We start from the raw sequence: 21,688 nt of genomic DNA, 5'->3' as shown, positions 1-21,688 counted from the left end.
GTCCCAGTGGAGCCTAGTTCATCAGCTATGATATGTATCACATAAAGAGTATCTTTTCTGCTTTCTTAACATAGACATCAACTAACCAGTAATGCAATGTCATTTGTACACACACTTCTTTGTGGGGAGGTTGTCCCTCACCTTATAGTCAGGGAACACCCCACCATTCATTTTGTGCTTTGAGTATCTGTCTTCCATCTGCCTCGTTGACTGCAACCTAACAAGGTTTGAGATCCACTGGATTTAGAGACAGTAAGTATTCACCCAGGGTGTTCCATGGAACAGCCCCAAGCTGACTACATTAAGCATCCAAATAAAGGAGACAATAATTAGCCTTGGGGAAATAGGGAAAGTTATCCAAACAGTACTAACATACCTCATGTTATTGCATTTTGCTTTATTGCACTTTGCAGATACTGTATTCATTTTTCACACTGAAGAACTGTGGCTACCTCCTGTTAGGCAAGTCCATGAGCACTAACAACTCTGGTGATCATTAGCATTTTCATCAACTGATTCTTAAGTAAGTTGTGTGCCTGCTGTTGGAAATAATGCCATTGTATACTTAATGTAGTATCATGTTATACATGAGGCATCCTAACAGTTTGTATGGCTGGCTTTATTTCAATGATCACTTTCTTGGTGCCATTTGGAGCTGAAGAATGGATGTGTGGATCCGGGTGAGAAAGCAGCCATTGAAAGCAGTGCTCCTCTGGCTGCATAGACTGCTGTTAACCAAGTATTCCTGGGTATATCACATGCTTTTTTTAGGCTGTATCATCCCTGGACATTGTAGGCAAGTTTGATTAATGGCCAACTCATGTTCCATTGTTTGCAGATTTTTGCTAAGCCCAGTTTCTCCTTCTGAAACCACTGGGCATGACTTTAGGACCCACTAAACCAGAGATTACGAACCCCAGTTCACACTTCCATAAATCCCCATTCTCACCACAAAAGAGCATCCCAAGTGAAGAAATTGTGTTGGCACAGGTACCTTGGCAAACTGCTGGGCCCATGCTTCTTCCCAGAGGGGAGGCTGTTATTGAGCCCAGGTGGGTAGTGCCTTTGGGAGATGCTAGGTGTGTGTTATCAGAGCTTCAATTCTCCTAAAAAAAACTTGAAAATTTTGCATCTTTATGTGAAAGTTGGCACCCAGTGTCACTCTCCTATTCTTAAAGCATCATACAGGCTGATTAAAGTCCTGAGCTGAGTGAGGCATGCCAGTCCCAGTTCATTTGCTACTTCTGCAAAATCTGTGGTAGCCAGAGTTGCAAAGTGCCCTCCACACAGAGGCACTGGGGCACTGGGGATGATTCCACTGTGGAGGGAATGATTGCCATTGGAGAACTCAGACTTTTAACTAGGGTCTGTGTCTCCCATTCCTTCTCACCCTCCCCTGCAGATGTCTCACTGAAGTTCTTGGGAAGGAAGCACTTTGTCCCCTGAATGGAGCCTGCAGAAACACCCAGCATGGTACACATGTGAGCTAGTGCCCCCTCCTACCCAGTACAGAAAGGCATAGAAATAAAGAGAATCATTGTGGGCTTTGGCTCAGCCCAACAGGAATTAGCACAGAAGTTGTCCCCTGGGTGTCAATTATCAACTTGCCTGGGGATCTCAGGCTCTTGCTTGACCTTGGCAGGAGGTCTGACAAGTTGGGCTTTCTGGGTGTAGAATTGGTCGTTTCAGAAACAAAGGCATTGAGACAGAGTTGAGGAGAGTTGCTTATTCACTGGAGAAAGGAGTTCATTGTCCATTGGGGTGCTCTTCATCCCCTTCCCTTCCTCTAGCCTTGTCCTGTCCCTTTCTCCCAGCTGGAGCTTTGTAAGCAGTGAGCAGCACGCTGTCTCAGACTGGGCTTTCTTTGGTCTTCCTGCCTCTGGGGTCTGTGCACGTTTTTGGCTCCTTGAGCCAAGTCTGTTGTCGTGGGTGATGAGAGCACTTCCTTCCAGCTCAGAGGAAAACAGCCCCACAGTCCACAGGCAGCTGCAGAGGCGGCTGCAGGAAACCAGCAAAGAGAGAGAACACCAGGAACTTCTTCCTGTTCTGCTTACTCCTGCCTGCCACCTCCCTCCTGACCCACAGCCTCCTCCTCCCTCCCAACTCAGTCCCCATGAGACAAGACCATGAGGCAGGGGAGATGGTTCCATTGACAAAGTGCTTGCAGCATCAATGTGAGGGTCTGAGTTCATATCCCCAGCATTCTGTAAAAAGCCTAATGCATATAGAGGCAGTCATTGTCTCAACACTGAGGTGGAGACAAGAGGATCCCTGGAACTGTTGGCTAGCTAGTCTAGCCAAATGGGTGAGCTCCAGGTTCAGTGAGAGCAATTGTAAAAGACTCTTGATGTCAACCTCTAATAAGAAATTTGCACACACACAAACACATATACAAGCAACACACATGTGCACATACATGTCACATGAGAGCACACACAGACACACACACACACACACACACCAGTATACCATAAAGCTCAAAGTAGAGTATTGCCATTCATCCATTACTATGCTCAGTATGTTTCTGTCTCATTAGAATCTTGTTTCTCCTATGAAGTCATGGCACTATATCCTGGATATTTATTCCTGGGGATGGGGTGAGATTGAGGCATATTGGAGAAGTTGTCCACAGGCAATATGGAAAGTTCTTTTGTCATGTGGGGTTATATAAGATAAAGTCTGGCCCCTGAAGGTTGAGGAGTCACAAGCTTTGTGGCTTCCCAGACACAGGTTGGTTGACAGGACTGGCTCTACAGCACAGAGACCTTATCCAACTGCAAGAGGTGGTAGCCATATGGTTCTTGCTGTGGTTCTGAGGCCTGCCTGCCTTCACCCCATCTGCTGACATCTCAAAGAGAGGCATTCATCAAGATGCAGAGATGTCACTCAACATTGAAATGGCTGCAACTACTTTTTAGAAATGCTTTGCTTGTTACATAGGTCAAAGCAGACCACACCCAAGTGGTCTGGTTCCTTTTTCATTGTTGATTTTCAAATGACTGTCCTGATAGTAAGGCTACACTAGCCTAGCTTTCTGATTTTTGAGCAAGTCTCTCACCTGTCTGAGCCATATTTCTACCCCAGTACCCCAGGATATCTGTAGTGTCAATAAATAAATACATGAAGTCACAAAATACCTCATCATTGTAGAAATATAGAAAGTAATTGCTCATGTGTCCAGACCATAGGGGCATTTTGTTTTTCATATACCTGACTGTCTTAGAGGCCTCAAACTTGCTGTGTAAGGATGACCTTGAACTTCTGACCCTCCTTCAGGTGTGTCCTGACTGTTCCAGCATGCCTGTTTTATGAGTGCTGGGGATGCATGCTAAGCAAGTGTTCCAGCAACCTAGCCACATCCTCGGCTCCATGATGAATACCATGTGTCACAACTCTTCTGTGAGAGTGGATTGAGGATGTAATAAAATGATGCTTCTCTTATTATTGTCATTTGTTGATTGTGGTACCTTTTAAGGACCAGTGAATGATAGCTGTGAAGATAGTGCTGGGATTGTTCCAGTGAAGCCGGGGCTAGGATGAGATGGGGCCACATTGGACAAGTTGTCCACTAGCACAATACAAAAGGTCCTGAATTGGCCTAGCACACAGTAGGTCCTGAATTATAAGACTAGCACTGAAAAACAAAATGACCATCATCATTGATGTCATCCTCATCACCACTGACAACACTGTCAATGTCACCAAGAGATGGAAGAAGGGTTCAACAAGGCAGGTTAGACCTCCCTCTGCTGAGGTGTCCAGTCCTCCACATGGAGTCTAAATGTAGAAAGAGCTTCTGTCTCCTCAGGCCCTCAGAGTAACCTCATATTTTCAGCATGTCCCCCAGCCTCCCGGGAAGACCCTCCTGTCCATCCCAGAACCCAGAGCACACAGCTTTTTCCTCCCTGCCCTCAGAATTGGTTTTTTTCTCCCTCCATGGCCTGTGTTGGCATTTCTGTGTGTGGTCTCTTGGAAACATTCCACCCATGAAGCAGAGCTGAATCACTCTTCCAGAGCTGGGATGTGGTATCTTTGGTACAAAATATGTTCTGGTATTAGAAGAGTAGAAAAGAAAGGGAGGGGAGCCTGAGAAAGCTGAGAAATTTGTTTTGGCAAAACAGGATGAATCTGGGACTCTGTAACGTCTAGAAACTTGGATTCCAGGCTCAGATTTTGGCAGTGTTGGGGATCAAATCCACAGATCACATGCTAGGCAAATGACCTACCACTGGCTACATTCCCAGCCATACTGAATTTTGATTCAGACTGGAGGTAGCCCTTAGAAAATGCATTTCTCTCCTGGCTCTCACGTGACTCACCAGCAAACAGGGGGCTAGACTGAGGTCATTGATTGGTAAGTTAATCTCCTAGGAGAAATGGAGTCAGTCTATGTTTGTTCCTTTGCTGTATTGAGAATCTGAAGCCCTGTCATTGTTGAGCAACACCCTCAGAGTGGCCTAGGGATATGGCTCCCTTAGCAGAGTGCTTACCTAACACCTGTGCAGCCCTGGGTTCAGTCCCCAGCACTGCACAAACCAGGCATTGTGCACTGTCCTGTAATGCCAGACCTTGTGAGCTGAAGGCAGGAGAAACAAACATTCAAAGTTATCCTTGACTACCTAAGAAATTTGAGGCCAATCTGGGCTTCATGAGATGCTGTCTCAAAAACCATATATGTACACACACACACACACACACACACACACACACACACACTCACACTCATAGGCCCCAAAGAATGATGTAGCTACACACCTGCATCTCTAAGTTCTCTCCTTTTGCTTTTCTTTTGTTCTTAACCTCATATCTGAGGTTCAAATATGAACAGTTTGCCTATGGAACAAAGCCCTTTGCTACCAATCCCCAAAGCCACAGAACACAGCTTAGGTCACTGAAACAGCAGAAATACCAGGTAATGAATGAGACACTCGGTGACATTGGTTCCAGGATTGATGGCTACTTCCACCTTGGTCATCCCAGGAAGGAAATGCAGAAGGAAATGCTGATGTCTCATCTAAGCCGGTGGTATGGTTTGTGTTTCCATCCCCTGGCAGATGTCCTCCCCACCTCCCCTGACCCTCCCTGTACATGTCAACAACCTCACCATGCTCCCACCAGCATGATACCCTGACTCAGCAACATCCCAGAATCAACAGAGAACTATGGATGGACCCTGTGAAACCATGAGCCAGAACAAACCATCCTCCCTTCTGTTGGTCTCCAAAGGATGTTAGTTCCAGCTGTGGAAAAGCAATTGATGCAATGTCAGAGCCAGCACTTGGACCACAGGACTCAGTGCCATGAACGTACTTTGTTAACCAGTATGTGACAAGTGTCCTCATGATCAATGGGAATCACTAGCCACATTTCATAGTTTAATGGTCAATGGGAATCACTAGCCACATTTCAACCACATGATCAATGGGAATCACTAGCCCCATTTCATAGTTTAATGGTCAATACCTACTAGGAACCTACAAGTACTAGAGGTTTGGATCAAATGTTCCTAGTACCAGCTCTCCTCATTTCCTCACTGGGGTCTTCGAGTTAATGATTGTGACAGTTAATTAAATAACAGGGATGGAAGAGCCAGTCAGAAAAATGTATTTGCCCCACAAGCATATAGCCCTGAGTTCATTCCCAAGAGCCATGTAAAAAGCTGGGGAGGCAGACACAGGAGGGTCTCTGGGGCTCCTTGGCCAGCCAGTGTAGCCTACAAAGAGCTCCAGGTCCCTGAAAGAGATCCTGTTCTCAAACATAAAGTAAGTGGGTCCTGAGAGACAGCACCTGAGGTCTATCTATGGCTTCCATGTGCACACTCATTCATGTGACAGGTCACACACACACATGAAAACACACACCTGCACACTAGAGAACAACAATAACGATGATAGCGATTGTTTCTCATCCTTGCTGTGAACTGACTGGGATAGTATCCCAGAGTCTGATTCAGTTTTAGCCTGGACTGGCAAATTCAAAGTGGCATCCTTTAAGGACAATTACTGTCACTTTACAATGTCCTTTGTTTTAACAATGACTTTAGCTCACATAGTGACCCTACCATGTCCCATGCTCAACCTCTGCCCAGTGCCACTCGAATCAGAGCTCCCTCCCAGGCTTCTACCTGTGGCCATCCAGTTACACAGGGAAGGACATCTGCCAGGGGATGGAAACACACATACACACACACAGTGGGGGGGGGGGGGACAGAGACACACAGAGAGGACAAAGAGATACAAACAGAGACACACAGAGAGATAACAGAGACAGATAGACAGATACACAGAGAGAGACAAAAGAGGGAAGAGAGAGAGGAGAGAGAGAGAGAGAGAGAGAGAGAGAGAGAGAGAGAGAGAGAGGCATGGGGGGAGGAAATAGCTGTAAGAAGCTGCTTTCTCCATGACCTGCTTCTCCAAATTACGTTGCCAGCTAGGAACAAACTCTTCACTGTATGTGCCTTTTGGAGAGTCACTTCATAGCCAAACCATAACAGATACCTATTAATGGTCCATGTTTGGCAAATTACTTCTCCAAGTTTTACCATCTGTTAAGTGGGCTTTTAATGTCATGTCCTAGACATGAAATATCAGTGGCTTGCTTAGCATAAGCCTTACATTCAGGAGGGTCCTAGTGCTTCCTTGTATCCTAATTACTGCCAGTGGTGGCCAGACATATGACCTTATTTATTTGGTGTGGTGTGGTGTGGTGTGGTGTGGTGTGGTGTGGTGTGGTGTGGTATGGTGTGTGTGTGTGTGTGTGTGTGTGTGTGTGTGTGTGTGTGTACACATGCTGTGGGAGCAATTGTTCATGAAGGTATGTGCCCAGGCCTGGAGGTTTCCAGAACAGAAGGTGCTATTCCCAGTTATTTCTCCTCAGAGTATCTCACTGAACCTCACTGGCTACACTGGCTGCTGCCAGGCAAGCCCTGAGATCCAACTGTCCCTACTCCCTACCCCAGTGCTAGGGTTGCAGGTCTGCACTGATTCACCTGGCTTTTAGGTAAGTGCTGGAGGTCCTCAGCTTTGTCCAGCAAGCACTTTGTCACTGGAGCCATCTCCTCAGCCCACCACTTCCTGTTCTGAGACAAGATTCCTTGTTGAACCTAGAGCTCATGGATTCGCTTAGACTGGCTAGCCTGGAAACCTCTGGAATCCTCCTGCCTCTGCCTCCCCAGAGATGGGATTCCAGGCATGTGTGCTGCCTCCGGCTTTTACATTGGTGCTGAAGATCCATGTTCAGGTTCGAATGCTTAGACAGAGAACACGTCACTGACAGCCATCACAGACCCACATCTTCTTAAGGAGTAATAAGATTCCTAAGACTCTCTCAGGTACAAACAGCAAAATTTTGCATACCAGTGGTAGATGGTTTTCTTAAACATTCATGTTCCAGGGTCCACACACTAAGGAACAGAGGCATTATGTGGTGACTGAGTTCCCATGAGACCATACTCTGTCATATTGTCCAAGGCTGTGGGCCATGAATTCCCTGCTTCACCAGCTTGAGCTTCATACTGTAGATCCTTGGAGGGATTTGGAGTGAAAAAATGGAAAGAATGCTGTACATGAAGGAAATCTACTCATGTTTAAAACTTCTTAAATTTGGAAGATAGCAAGAGGAAGACAAATGTGCCCTGTGGCAATAGCCTGTCCTTGTCACTGAAGCACTGCCATGCCCCCCCCCATGGGGTTTCCGGTTTTTCACCTCTATCCTATAGAGTTATCGCTTTGCAGCAAGGTGTGTTCTGTATGAATCTGGCCTGGGGCCAAACCAGAACACACATCATTGAGGTGACAGGAAGAGTTCTGTGTCCCTGATATCCCTTCCTCATCACTCAGTACCACTTGGCAGCCATGTGCCTTGCCTTCATTGCAAGGGCCACATAGATGGAAAAAAGTCACCAGGGAAATCCCATGAAGACTTAGAGAAGTGATTGCTGTGTTTAGGGCTTTAGAAAAAGGTGAGAAGAAACCTCATACCCCTAGGGAGGAAGCATTGAAAAGATATCCGTGGGCAGTTACCACGGGGCAGGAAAGATGCCTTATCTGTCTAAGTAGGAAGGAATAAACAGCCAGAGTGTTGCAGAAAATTCCTCAAAACAAAGATGCCACCAGCATCAGAAGTATTAGGAGTCATGTGTGCTTAAGACACTCAGTGGTCAGCAGAGTAGAGAAACAAGTTATGCCTTTTGTCACTTCACCTGTCCTGTGTCTCCTGGATACAAGGCAGAGGCCCTCGGGACCCCTTTAGGTGAGAATAAAATAAAAATAAAATAAAAAAGTAGGTCCTTTGAACCTTGCTTCAAATGCCTTAAGTGAGCTCCTACCTTGGGAAACAGAAGTTAAAGAATCCATGCCTGGCATCAGAGAAACCAATTCTCTAGTCCTGACTCCTGCCCTTCTGAGCACTGTTTGTGAATGAACTATGAGTATTTCTACACTATGAGTATCTATTACAGGGGAACAGATGCCTTCCTCCACAGGCAGGGCTACAACTAGTGCACCTGTCTGGCACACAGACAACACTTGAAAAGACTTAGTGATTTTTTTTGTACATTCCTTGCTGGGATGGAGTCAGTTAGTTAGTGTCTACAGTAATTTGCGTTTCGCAAGAATTGTGGACAGAAGTTTCTGTCCCACCTGATTCCACAACCGTTTAGCCCCAAATAAACACACAGAGGCTTATATTGATTGTAAACTGTTTGGCTGATGGCTCAGGGTTCTGTTGGCTAGCACTCTCTTTATTATTAACCCATTTTTATTAATCTGTGTATCTCCACATGGTCTTGGCTTACCAGTGATGCCTGTACTTCCTGCTCTCTCGGCAGCTACATGGTGTCTCTCCCACAACCCACTCTCTGAGTTCCTCTTCCCAGAATTCTTCTAGTCTGATAGCCCTGCCTATACTTCCTGCCTGAATACATCCTGCCTGTCTACTGGCTGAAACATCCCTATTCATCCACCAATAAGAGAAACATATATTCACAGCACACAGAAGGACATTAGTTATGTATCCAGGGATATGTCGACATGTTCATTAGTCTAGCACAAAAAACAAAGGGAAGATTATTTTTGAACCAATAAGCATTTTCTTTTTCCAGATAGGGTCTCACTGGGTACCTCCAGCTAGCCTAGTACTCTCTATGTAGACCAAGCTGGACTTAAACTCACGGAGACCCAAGTGAATGCTGGGATTAAAATCATGCTCATATTTTAAATACCCACTTTAACAGCATGCTCTGGAAGACTGCCAATGTTAGCCATTTCCTACTCTCAAAGAGTAGGATACTGCATTTCTAAGTCTGTCTAGGTCACTCTAGCTTTATACCTGGTAGGCCAGAATATTTATTAGGAATGCCTCCACATGTCCCACACAGTAAGTTCTATGTTCCACATTCACAATGACTAGGGGAGAAGCTAGTCTCTTCTGTTCAGCATGGAGGCTCTAACCTCCAGTACCTCTAAATGTTGCTGCACTTGGCGATAGGCTCTTTCAGAATATTAAATGACACCTTTGTGGGGGATCTGCTGTGCTGTCATTGCATGAAGAAGAAGTTTGGTTACAGAGACACCAGGGAAGCATCAGAACAAAAGCTACATGAGAAGGTAGTAAGATGGGGCCTCTGTAAGCCAATGGACAATCCTTCAAATCAAGCTCATAGCACCTTGACTAAGGGCTCCAAACCCTAGGACAGTGTGAAAATGAATGTCTGTTGTTTGTATTGGCCACTCTGTGTGTTGCTGTGGCAAGTCAAGTAAACTAATAGACCAATTAAGCATGATTTGAACTCAGAGCTGACCTCTGACCTTTCCTCTCTTCCCTTGGGCACCCTTTGCCCTGCACCAGGCTCTGACCCATACCCATTTAACTGAAGTGTCCTTTGAAGGCATTTTCATTTGGAAGTGAATTATCCCCCATAGCCTCATGTGTTGGAAGACTTAATCCCCAGGGGTGGTAATGTTTTGTGGGGTTGAGAAACTTTCTGGAGGCAGAGCCTAACTGAAAGAAGTGGATTGCTGGTGAGGGAGGCAGTGGTGGTGGGGCTTATTTCCTACCCTACTTCTAGCGAAAAATGTAGCTTCTGGTCCACCAAGATGCAAGGAGTCACACCCACAAGTCTCTGTTTCCATGAACTCCACTGTGCCTTCCTGTCTTCTCACAGAACACCCCGAGCCACGAGATATCCTCCTCCCTCCATTGCTTCTGCTGGGTATTTTGTCACAGCAATGAGGAAAGTAATACGGAGAGCTTCTGACTTGGTATCCAAACTCAGCTTCTACCTGGTGGCCTCTGGCAAGCCCATGTCTCTGGAATGTTGGGATATTTGGGGGTGAAGTGCTTAGTCCTTCTCTATCTGTGATCCCATGAAGAGTTCTGGGATCTGCACAGGTCTCTGGTGCTGGATAACTAAATTAAAGGCACTTTTTTTATTTCCTTTTTGAGACAAGATCCTATGTAGCTCAGGCTGGCCTTGAACTCACTATCTATCTGAGGATGACCTTGACCAAACTTCCAGTCTTCCTTTAGCTTCCTGGGATTGCAGGCATGTAACTTCACAGCTAGGTTGTATGGTGCTGATGGTCAAACCCAGGGCTTTATGTATGATGGTAAGTACTGTACCAGCTGAGCTCTGTCCCCAATTAAAGCACGTCTCCATGGTAGAAGGTTATTCAGTTCAACCCACAGTCATAGGGTTCACAGTGACAGAGAGCTACTCTTCAGACACATCTCATGGGAATGGCTGAGACACAGGGTGTACTGTAAGGGCCTATTGACTTCATAGGTCTTGTGTGGAAGGCATGAGTCATTGTCACCTCCACCCCAAGCCATTGCCTAATATCCAATAACAAACTGCCTGTGATGGCCTTAGAGCAAAACAAAAAGCTCAGAAATGCCTGGAGCAGACTGGGGGTTCTAAGGCACACCTTCCTCTCCCTGCTCTCTCCTGAAGTTCAATTGCTTGTTAGAATCTGACCTGTGGTCTTTCTCCATGGACTAGACAACGTTTGTGTTCAGCTTCCTGCTCTTAGGATTAAGACTTGTAATGGGCAGATGAGTTTCATTTCTCCAAGACTGCAATCCGACTCTCCTCTGATTGAACAGTTAGCAAGTGTACACAGAATCTCTCTGATTTGTTCCTGGCTTCCTTGTGGTGAGCAGAGGCACAGAACTCAGAAAGCACATGTGGCCTTATGTAGCTAGCTCCTCAAGTTCCCTCTGTGGCAGAGATCTAGCTTTATTTCAGTCATGGCACCTATGTTCATTTCTCTACATGGTGTTTACAATCTAAAAACACCATTCATACAGATACTCGTGTGTGTGTGTGTGTGTGTGTGTGTGTGTGTGTGTGTGTGTGTGTGTGTCGGGGGGGCGTGTTCTGGTGTTTGATGAGATGGTAATGCTTATTGCTGAATGTATGTCTCTGGTAGAAGACATGAGCATCAAAGTGCAAGATGGCTTTCTCCAAGTTGGGCTATATTCCCACGACCACAGAGTGTGTCTCTAGGGAGCAGTAAGGAATGAGGGTCATTAATTCACTTTCCTCCATTCTCCAGTTGCCTTCTCCAACTTGTCTTTGCAGTAGGTGCCTTAAGGGCATTCCTTAGCATAGGAGGTTCTGTGGTCCTGTATCCTCATTACAATTCCAGAAGCACCCCACTGGATCAGGCAAGCACGTTGCAAATTCCCCTTTGGTCTCCTGAAGCCTTCTCTCTGACAGACAGGAATTTACTCTACTGTAAACTAAGAGTCCCAATTTAGACAGACACGATGGATTAGGCAGACGGCATCATTGACCCAGTTCCACTTCGTTAGCCTTTCCAATTAAGGAGGTTGTTACTGTGAGTGAGACCTCACAGATATGCAGTCATACCTTGAATCCTCAGGACCCAGCTGGTTAGGGAGAGTCTCACATTTCCAGTGTGCACCCAGGGAGAAGAAGTGGTGTGGTTGGCATGAGAATAGCCTAGTGTTAATGATACAGGCCCCTTGTGAGTGCTTCATCCTCTTCCTGGCCAGTTAATTAAGATGCTAAATAAGGACCCTTTGTGCTCCCTCTCTCAGAAGCTTTTGAAATAAACCTTAGACTCCTGACTGTGTGTGACAGGGTCTGTGATTTTGGAACTCCAGATAAAGAGTAGATGCTGTACTGTGTCAAGGGACCAGTCACTTGGTATCATCCACATAGTTGGCAGAGATTTTCCTTGGCTTTCCAAGGAAGGTCTTTCCCAGTGAAGTTGTTCTTAGGGGTTCAGGATAGCATTCCCCTTCTTCCCTGTCTTGGGATTCTGAGCAACGAAGCATAAGCCCCACACAATAGCCAAATGGGCCGTGAAGCACGACTTAATTAGTCTGGGCATTCACCCAATGCCCCGTGCAGCACTAGCTAGGATTTGGCTTTGGAGAAGGTGGCTAATTTTGAGACTGAGCTACAGCTTCTTCTGTCCGGACTTAAATCTTGATGAATATGGGCAGAGGGACAGTTAGAATAGATCAGCAGGCTCAGGCTGATGGTGGCACGGAGAAGGAGCTGTGTGCTCTCACAGTGGGATCAAACAGGGTCTGCTACACAGGATCTGCTGCTCCCAGAGTCTGCTACCATCCACAGATGGAGAGGATGAATCTGTATCTGGAGGAGTAAACTGGGTCCTGCCCCATGTGGCCGCTCAACAGGGAGCCAGGCTCAGCTCTCCAGCATTACACACCACTGATCATACAAATAATAAGTTGTGTGGCTAGAGGGGCCTCCGTAAGGTTAGGTAGAATAGTGAGACTGGGCCCCAACACTAAGTAGTTCAGTAAATACTGAGTTCTGGTGGGTCATAGCTGAATGCTCTCCTGGGAAAAGGGCAGGAGAAGCTATGCTGGGATGGCCTAAGCTGTTTCTCTAAGACCCCTCATCAGTTCCTTGTGGGTCAGTTTGCAGTGTGGCAGAGTGAAGGAAAAGTGTCCCTTAGTGTTTTCCTGGGTGTGAAGACTAACTGTGCCCAGCTGGTATGAAAACCAGAGAGAGTGAGGTGTCTCCTTGGCAACGTCCCTGAGCTGTGCCAGGAAAGTGCTGGAACTTGGACTCAGAACCTGGAATTGGGGAAGATAAATTCTTCACCTTCAAGGAAAGTCTTGAGGTCAAAATGTGCCTGAGGCTATACCTCAAATCTGCCACAAGGAAGATAATTGCCAAATAGTGATCAAGAAAGCAAGTGGGGTGGTCTGGTAGTGTGTGCCTCTAATCCCAATAAGAGAATGGCCATGGGTTTGAGTTTAGCCTGGGCAGCATAGCAAGTATCAGGCCAACTTGGGCTACACAGAAAGACCTTGTGTCAGAAAAAATATAGTATTAAAAATGTTTAAGGGAAGCAAGTGGAATCAGGCCTGATGATGCATGACTGTGGGCCCAGCAATTAGAAAACCGAGGCAAGAGGAATACAAATTCAAGACCAACCTGGAATACAGTGAGTTCCAGCAGGCCAACCCAAGCAATTTACTGAGACCCTACCTCAAAATGCAAACCAAAGAGAGGGGTGGTAAAATGATGAGGCCCTATGTTCAATCTCTCTCTCTCTCTCTCTCTCTCTCTCTCTCTCTCTCTCTCCCTCCCTCCCTCCCTCCCTGCCTCCCCTCCCTCCTCCCTCCCTCCTCCTCTCTCTCTCTCTCTCTCTCTCTCTCTCTCTCTCTCTCTCTCTCTCTCTCTCTCTCTCTCTCAGAAAACAAGTTGTCATTTCTTTACTCATAGTACTTGAAGAAGGGTAGCCTGGTGCCAATTTGCATGGATTCTCAGAAGCCTGTATTGGAAAAATCTGTTTTGATAGAGCCAAGCATAGAACAGAATTTCTACCCAGGGCCTTACAAGCCTGGCCATTCTCTGTCGAGGCAGCCAAAGTTGGTTTTCCCAGAATCATGAACACATATGATGGTTAAGTTCCGAGCAGACACGGTGTAGACAGAAATAGCCTTTATGTGCTGGATTTCCTGTTTTCCTCGGAAACCACTGGAGGAAGGAATGCCATCACCTCTCATTAGTCCTTGTCTCCTCCATCTGTCCCTCCCCCAGCCCAGAATTCATGCTTAGTGACCCCAGACTTTACCACCCAGCATCCCCAGTCAATTGGCTTTTGTAAAGGCTGAGTGAATGGGATGTTTCTCTGGCCTGAAAAGATCTTTCCTGGCTTGCTGGAATGTGCTACTCACACAGGACTCAGCTCCTCCTTTTCTTTCTCTCCTCCTTTATTCTTGAAATATTAGACATAATCTCACAACCTTGTTATGAACCAGAACTTTGTATTTAATGTCTAATTCTCTTATGGACCCAAGTCTCTTTCACATGGGGGGGGGCACCGAACACACTGGAGATGTATGGATAGAAAAGGTGCTTTTTCTTTTTCATGTGTGTATGGTGTGTGTGTGTGTGTGTGTGTGTGTGTGTGTGTGTGTGTGTGTGTGTGTGTACATGTTCTTATGCATACCTTGTAGGTACATGGTGCATGTGTGTGCTGATACAAATGTGTGGGTGTCAGAGGACAAACTCAGGTATCATTCCTCAGGATCCATCCACTCTTTCTTTGTGACAGTCTCTCACTGGCCCAGAGGCACCAAGTAGGTTAGGCTGGCTGGCAGTGAGCCCCAGGGGTCTGCCGGTTACTGTACCCCTTCCTAGCTTTTTATGCCAGTGCTCTAACAGGGTCCTCACAGTTGTGGAACAAGCACTTTACCAACTGAGCTTCTTCTCACCCCTCTTCTTGGCACCTCATTGTTTCACAGATATTATGGGCAATCTGCTTTCTCATTGCTTAGATATGGAAAGGGGTGCTGGGATTCAGCAGGGGGCAGACTGGCTCAAGTTCTGGCATCCTCAGAGAATGGAGAAGACAGAGTCTGCTGGCCCCGCCCAACTGGGATATCAAACAGGGTTGAAAGCGATGTTCAGGTTGGAAACTTTCCTCATCTCACCATTTATGAGTGTTTTCTCCTTTCTCCCCACAGGATCTACACCCAAGTCCACTGGTCACCCTGGAGACCCAGGTGAGTACCTTTCATGGTCTTTGCCACTTATCTTTACCTTGAGGTTCTGTGACCAGTGCCTGTGGCAGTCTCTGTAGACTCAGAAGGGACAAACAGGCATATCGCCATGATGCCCTACTGCCCCATTTGTGTGACTTGTGAGTGTGGTGTGCACAGCCAGGTGCAACCATGCTGGCTGATTGTGCATACATGTGTGGAATTCTGCATACATACACATATTCACAGGCAGGTCACTGAAGGCATCCCCCACCCAGTGATCCCAAGTGGGTGACTGCAAAGGGAGAGCAGAGACAGGGGAATGTCCAGTTATAGATGGTACTGTTCCACTGCTCTGGACTTGACAGACACTGTCCCTGGTGGTTGGTGCACAATGCTACTGGAAACGCTGGCAGTCATGCTAGAGTCTCCCAGTGCTGCGAGAGAAATTGGGGTCCGTCTTGGGATTCTTAGTTTTGTTAACAGAAAGAATTTAAGAATGGACTCAAATAGAGGCTTGGAAACAAGTTTATTAGACTTTAAAAGAAAGCCCTCAGGAAGACAAGCTTGGTAGCTGCCCTGAGGAGAGAAACAGAGAAGAGAAAGGGACATGCCTTCTGAGGTAAGCCAGCATGGAAGTCAGCCACATGGTGGACAAGCAAGTCACACAGTAGGGAATGTGCGACAAAGAGTGAAAAAAAAAAGTAACAGAGAAAGAGTGTTTGGGCTCCAGTTGACACCCGGAGAAAGGAGACAGGACAGAAGAAAGAGGGGGAGTAACATAGTTCTGAGTCCTGACTGAGAAAGGTGGGCAGACCCAAAGGAACTGCATGGTAGCTTGTAGGGACTGCTACCTAAGGGGCAGAAAATCTGGGAAGAAAAAAGCCCATTATCTTAATAAAGGGCTAGGTATTCCCCCTATCACTTTAGCACGGCTTAAGGTAATTTGCCTTTTGGAAGGGTGGTCCTTTGGCCAGGTAATTGGCCATCCCAACTGGATTAACTCTTAAGGGATCAGACAGTGGCAGGTCTCCCCTCAGAGATAGTCCAATTTTTGGCTGTCAGGCAACACCTTTCCTTTAATGGGCCTTCAATGATACTGCAATAGGAAATTGCACTTTCTGTCTGCTTGGGTACTGGAACATCCTGAATGATCTAGATAGCAATGGTGTTTCTGTGTGGGGCTGATGACCCATGGGGTCTTGTCATCTTTGTGAGTACCTGCCTCAGAGCCACTGAGACCCAGGTAGAATACAGTTCTGTGTCTTCTCACCTTGTGGCATTGGTGAAGCTGTCATTCTTTCTCCATCTAGAAAATGCCACCTGGCAGAGTGCTAGTGAAGGTCACAGAAAATAATCAGAACATCAGAGGTGCATGAGGAGTTTGTGTAAGCATTTATACCACAGCACTACAGACTTTCCTACTGCCATTGAAGGTGGTTCGTGTCTGAATCGATGGTCTCCTTAGCTCCATGGCTTGGTTAGACAGTGAAGAGAAAAGGAAGACAGGATGGACCCCCTTTGGAGCCCCAGAGAGAGCTCTTTCCAGGTGTCAGACACAGTAAAACATATTGAACATTTCATGGATGAGTAACAGCCCTTTGGGGGATTTCTGCAGCATGCTGGTAAATGCCACCTGCCTTTTCCTGCCTTCTCCCAGCCCTCGGTCCTGGCCACTCAGCAGCATCTCTGCTTGAGTCTTCCCAGTGAGACTGTAGAGAATCACAAACCCACCTTGCTTCAAGGTGGCCTGACTGTTTCTCTGTGCTTGTCTGTCATCCTGTCCCGAGGTGTACATCAGTATAGTTGCCCTAGGGAGGAGCAGGCCCCAGGGATGGCAGAGCAGGGCAGATGGTTCATCTCTGAGGAGGAGAAGGATCTCATGTCCTCTTCTGCTTTTGCTCATTCTTTGCACATCCCTTTAGAATGTGCATAGAGTAAATTCACTCAATGTCTCTGTGAGTGAATTTTACCTGTCAAATTAACTCACCTAATAGATTGTTTTTTCCTTAACAGAATTCACTGGGCTCTAAAACCATACTAAGCTAGTTGTTCTCAATCTGGGCATAATTTTAATGCTCGAAGGATGTTTGCAAAAGTCATGAAGACACTTAGGGTTGTCTCATGGCGGGGGAGGGGGGACACCAGTTTATCCATTGGTGGTGGGGTTGAGATTTCTTAATATATAAGCAGACAGTGTGTCACAAGCTTCAGGCAAATGAGAGGTTCTGTCTTAAGCAAACAAACAAAAATCAAAAACAAAAAAATGCTGGATGGTGGTGGTCCAACAATTGAGAGGCAGAGGCAGGCTAATCTCATAGAATTCGAGGCCAGACTGGTCTACAAAGTGAGTTTTCAGGACAGCCAGACTGTTACACAGAGAAACCTTGTCTTAAAAACAAACAAACAAACAAACAAACAAAATAAAAGGCACCGGGGGAACAGTATCTGAGGTTGACTCATGGCTTCCAGGTGGGAAGTAATTATTTCCCACAGTTGGAAAGATCCTATGCAAGGTTCCAGTGGTGTCAAAGTTTAAAGACATTGTATCATCAGTACTGTTAGTGAAATCACAACTTTGAAGTGCTATGCCTGTGTATATGCAGGTGTGAATGTGTATCTACACACATACACGTCTACATACATATATTTGTATTCTATTGAGTAAATTCTAAATTATAAAAATAAAATTAAAGCACTGCTTGGGTATCCTCCACAACCATTTCTGTGAATTCCCAGATGTTATGTGTCCCACTTTGGGAAGTATCTGCCTCCCTGTCTATGCTGGATGATAAGATAACTCCCAGGGTGGGTTGTGAGGTGGACTGTGGAGCGATAGCTCTCCTCTCTTTGCCCAACCTCCCCCTGAAGGCAACTTGTTCTGCTCAGGAAAGCTGTGGACAAGCAGTCCATGTCCAGAAGCCAAGTCTCCTCCCCTGCACTTGGCCATCTCATCATGCCCTTCGCTCTGGAATTCATCTAGTCAGCTCCTCTGAACCTTTGTGGGAAGAATGGTGGGTGCCCATAGCTTATAGCTTTGGAAAGCACATCACAAGGGGGCAGAGCCCCTACATAGTGGCCACTCTTAAGGTTCTGTATGCTCCAGGGACCAGAGCCTCACTGTGATGGTACATCAATAGCACACAGCTCTGGGGAAGGGTTCCATTTGTCCTCAGCAATGCCCCCATCAGTCTCATCTGGTTCACAGTCTTTGGGGTGGTGGGAGATGTAGGATATTGTCTTTATGACTTCAGACTTCTCATGTTAAAGAGGCATTATACAATCACTTGGTAAAGGGTTTGCTCCAGAGCCCACATTAGGAATATAAATCTAGACATTGCAGTATTCTTGTAATCCCAGGACTTGGAAGGCAAAGATAGTTGGGTCCCTGGAGCTCATTGGCCAGCCAGCATATATTACTTATGAGCTTTAGACCAATGAGAGACTCTCAAGTTGGCCACCAGCCTCTATACATACACACACAGCATTAGACACCCAAACAAAGTACAAATGATTTTTTGTAACTTGTCCCAAGGCCATATGTGACTTGGTACTGGGCCTCAGCTCATCACGAGATATACAATGGGATTCTGCCCAGCTACCCTCTATGAAGCCGGTCAGACATAAAGGATAAGCTAGGTTTTCTGGGGGAAAAAGTAATGTCCTAAATGTTACTCATGTGCCATGAGCAAGATGGCAGGTGTAAAGGCCTTGGAAGAGCTTACCCTGCAGAGGCAGCATTTATATGAATTCTGAGCCCTGGCTAGGTTCCCTTTTCCCCTCGTAATGCCTTTTCTGCTCCCAATGGCATTGTCTGCTGTGTCTTAGAGTCCAGGACCCCAGGTGTGTGTGTTGGACATCACAATGAACCATATCCTTACATCACACATGTACAATATGGCTTTGCAGACAGTCCAGGTTGATCAGGATCCCAGGCCACCAATATACCCACTTACTTCCTGCATCCCACATTCCTTGAGTCCTCATTCATGGCCTGGTATATCTTTCTTCACACAGTTATGTAGTGTTGGGGGAGATGTGTCAGCTGGTCATTGAGGGTCATCTTATGCCCTCTACCATCAGCACATGGTGGAACTTTGCATCTGCTGGCAGCAGTAGGATTCTCTACTTAATATTCAGATTAATATCATGAAGGAATGAGTAATGTCCAAGTCTTTGGTGTCAGATTTCTCTGTAGCACATTGCTCCTGTAGATGTCTCAAGTAAGCTCTTCTTGGCAGTGATGACCACTAATCTGGTCTCTGGATAGACGTACCTGGGAATCAGATGACTTATAAATAAAAAAGTAAAACAACAAAACACTTTAAATTTGGTTAGTGGCCTGGAATCATTATTGTCATTCATATTACCAATCACACTATTATTAGATTCAGTTTCCAAATGAGGCACTTAAGGCTCTTAAAAGTCAGATAGCTTGCCCAAGGTCCCAGAAGGGCAGTGGTTGGGTGTCAGACTTAAGGTCATATGACATCAGAATCTTTTCTTGCAGCCTCTGTTTTGTTAGGTTAGAGAATAAAATTGCCATGATCAGTAGAAAGATTTGCTAATGCTTAGACAAAGCTAGACATACCAGTTCTGGTGTTTATAAACCACCATCTGTGGGTATACTTAGATGGGGGTGGGTGGATGAATAGATGAATATTTTGGTGATAGATAGCAAGCAGATAGATAGTGTCTTAGTTACTATTCTATGCTATGAATAGACACTGTGACTAAGGCAACTTATACAACAATGGTTTTCAACCTTCCTAATGCTGTAACCCTTTAATACAGTCTCTCATGTTGTGGTGACCCCCCCAACCACAAAATTATTTTGTTGCTATTTCATAACTGTATTTTTGTTACCATTATGAGTCATAATGTAGATATCTGATATGCAGGATATCTGATATACAACCCCCATGAAAGAGATGTTCAGCCCTCAAAGAGGTTGCTGCCCATAGGTTGAGAACCACTACAAGTCTAGACCAATTTAACTGATAGTGGGAGTCCTGGGTTGAGAACTGCTATTATAGAAGAGTTTATTTGGGCCTTACAGTTTCAGAGAGTGATTTTATAACCATCATGGGGTGTTGCATGATAGCAGGAAGACAGACATGATGCTAAAGCAGTAGCTAAGAGCTTACTTCTTGATTCAGAAGCACAAGGTAGAGGTCACACCAGTAATGACATAGGCTTTTGAAATCTCAAAGCCTGCCCCCAGTGACACAGCTCTTCCAACAAGGCCACAACCCCTAATCCTTTCCAAACAGTTCTACCTACTGGGAACTAAATATTCAAACATATAAGCCTGTGGATGCCATTCTTATTCAAACTTCCACAGACAGATAAATATATGATAGATTAGATAGATAGATAGATAGATAGATAGATAGATAGATAGATGCATAGATAGACAGAAGGATATATGCATAGATGGATAGATGGATAGATAGACAGAGGTAATGATTTGCACTAGTATCCACAGCTATAGTTATATATGTAGGTAGAGGTGATGATGGACAGATATTTAGCTGGATGGGTACAGACAGATAGATGTATAGATAGATAATGACAAATAGACAGAGGAATTGCTATGCTCAAAGAATATTCTTATTTTTGTCACGCAGGCTGCCATAAGGCCTGTGGGTAAACAGCATAGGCTGCAGACACAATCAAAAAAATTCATTTCAGAACAACAAAAAATAGACTGTCTCCCTGAACATCAATAATGTTGTGATAAATCTGAATGCTTATTTGATTCTTTTTCATTGATCCTCAAGGGGGACCATCATTTCTGAACCTACTCCAATTGTCATGGCCTCTTGTCATTTAATTTCACCTTCTCCACATGCTGACTCCTACCCCCACAGCCCCTCAGTTGATTAGTAAATGGTTCCAACTCAAATGCAGAGACACCTAGGGAGCTGTCCTGAAGGAGCTCTTTTGTAAAGATCTGTCAATCTGGGTATTTCTGAGGTTGGCTCTCTCAGAGGAGAACAGAACTTCATTTACATGGCGATCTCTCAGGGCCTGCAGATGAAGGGCAACAGGAGGGAAGTCACTGCCTGTTCAGTTTTCAGATCTAACCAGGTACTTGAATTCCTTTGATCAGCTAAGTGGGGGCATGGAGGGAGGGAGGGACAGTCACATTATTTAAAAATGTTACTAAGGCCAGGGGGATTACAAACAAAGCCAGGCAATGTGAAAGGGAATGAAAGCTTAAAAATTATACTGTGTAATCCATTCATCTTGGCTTATTCAATAAATAGCTCTGAGGCCATGCAGAGGCCAGGCCTTGTGTGAGACATCAAGGATGTGCCAGCCAGTGAGGCAGAAGGCTTCTGCCTGGAGCATCATGTTGGAAGAATCAGATGAGAAATGTGCTAGCGTGTGATCATGCCCTTAATATCGGTAGCCACAGTGAATGGAATGAGCCACTTGTGCTTCTAAGAGAGTAGGTGGGCAGGAGCGATTTGCTCAGCAAAGTCTCTCTCAGGAGGTGAGAGTTTTGTTTTTACTGATACAGAGAGTCTCGTTCTATAGCCCAGGTTGGTTTTGAACTCTTCATCCTCTGGCCTCAGCCCTCCAGTATTGGGCTAATTACACTCCATGGGAGGTGTGCTTTGAGCTTGGAGCTGACACAGTCAAGAGATTGCTAAGAGATGGCAGTAATCACATTCCAAAACTTTTG

General features: G+C 45.7%; 1 protein-coding gene across 1 annotated transcript in view; it reads left to right on the top strand.

The window, feature by feature from the left end:
• Xylt1 (xylosyltransferase 1) overlaps positions 1 to 21,688 on the top strand; it is a 287,358-nt gene that overhangs the window by 77,476 nt on the left and 188,194 nt on the right. The window contains exon 2 of the mRNA XM_027410153.2: positions 14,980 to 15,018. Within this exon, the coding sequence (XP_027265954.1) occupies positions 14,980 to 15,018 (39 nt within the window). The remainder of the gene's footprint in view (positions 1 to 14,979; positions 15,019 to 21,688) is intronic.

Source organism: Cricetulus griseus, chromosome 3, assembly GCF_003668045.3.
Source record: "Cricetulus griseus strain 17A/GY chromosome 3, alternate assembly CriGri-PICRH-1.0, whole genome shotgun sequence".
NCBI lineage: Eukaryota > Metazoa > Chordata > Mammalia > Rodentia > Cricetidae > Cricetulus > Cricetulus griseus.
The sequence above is the reverse complement of the archived record's forward strand: the minus strand, read 5'-3'. Positions and strand labels throughout refer to the sequence as shown.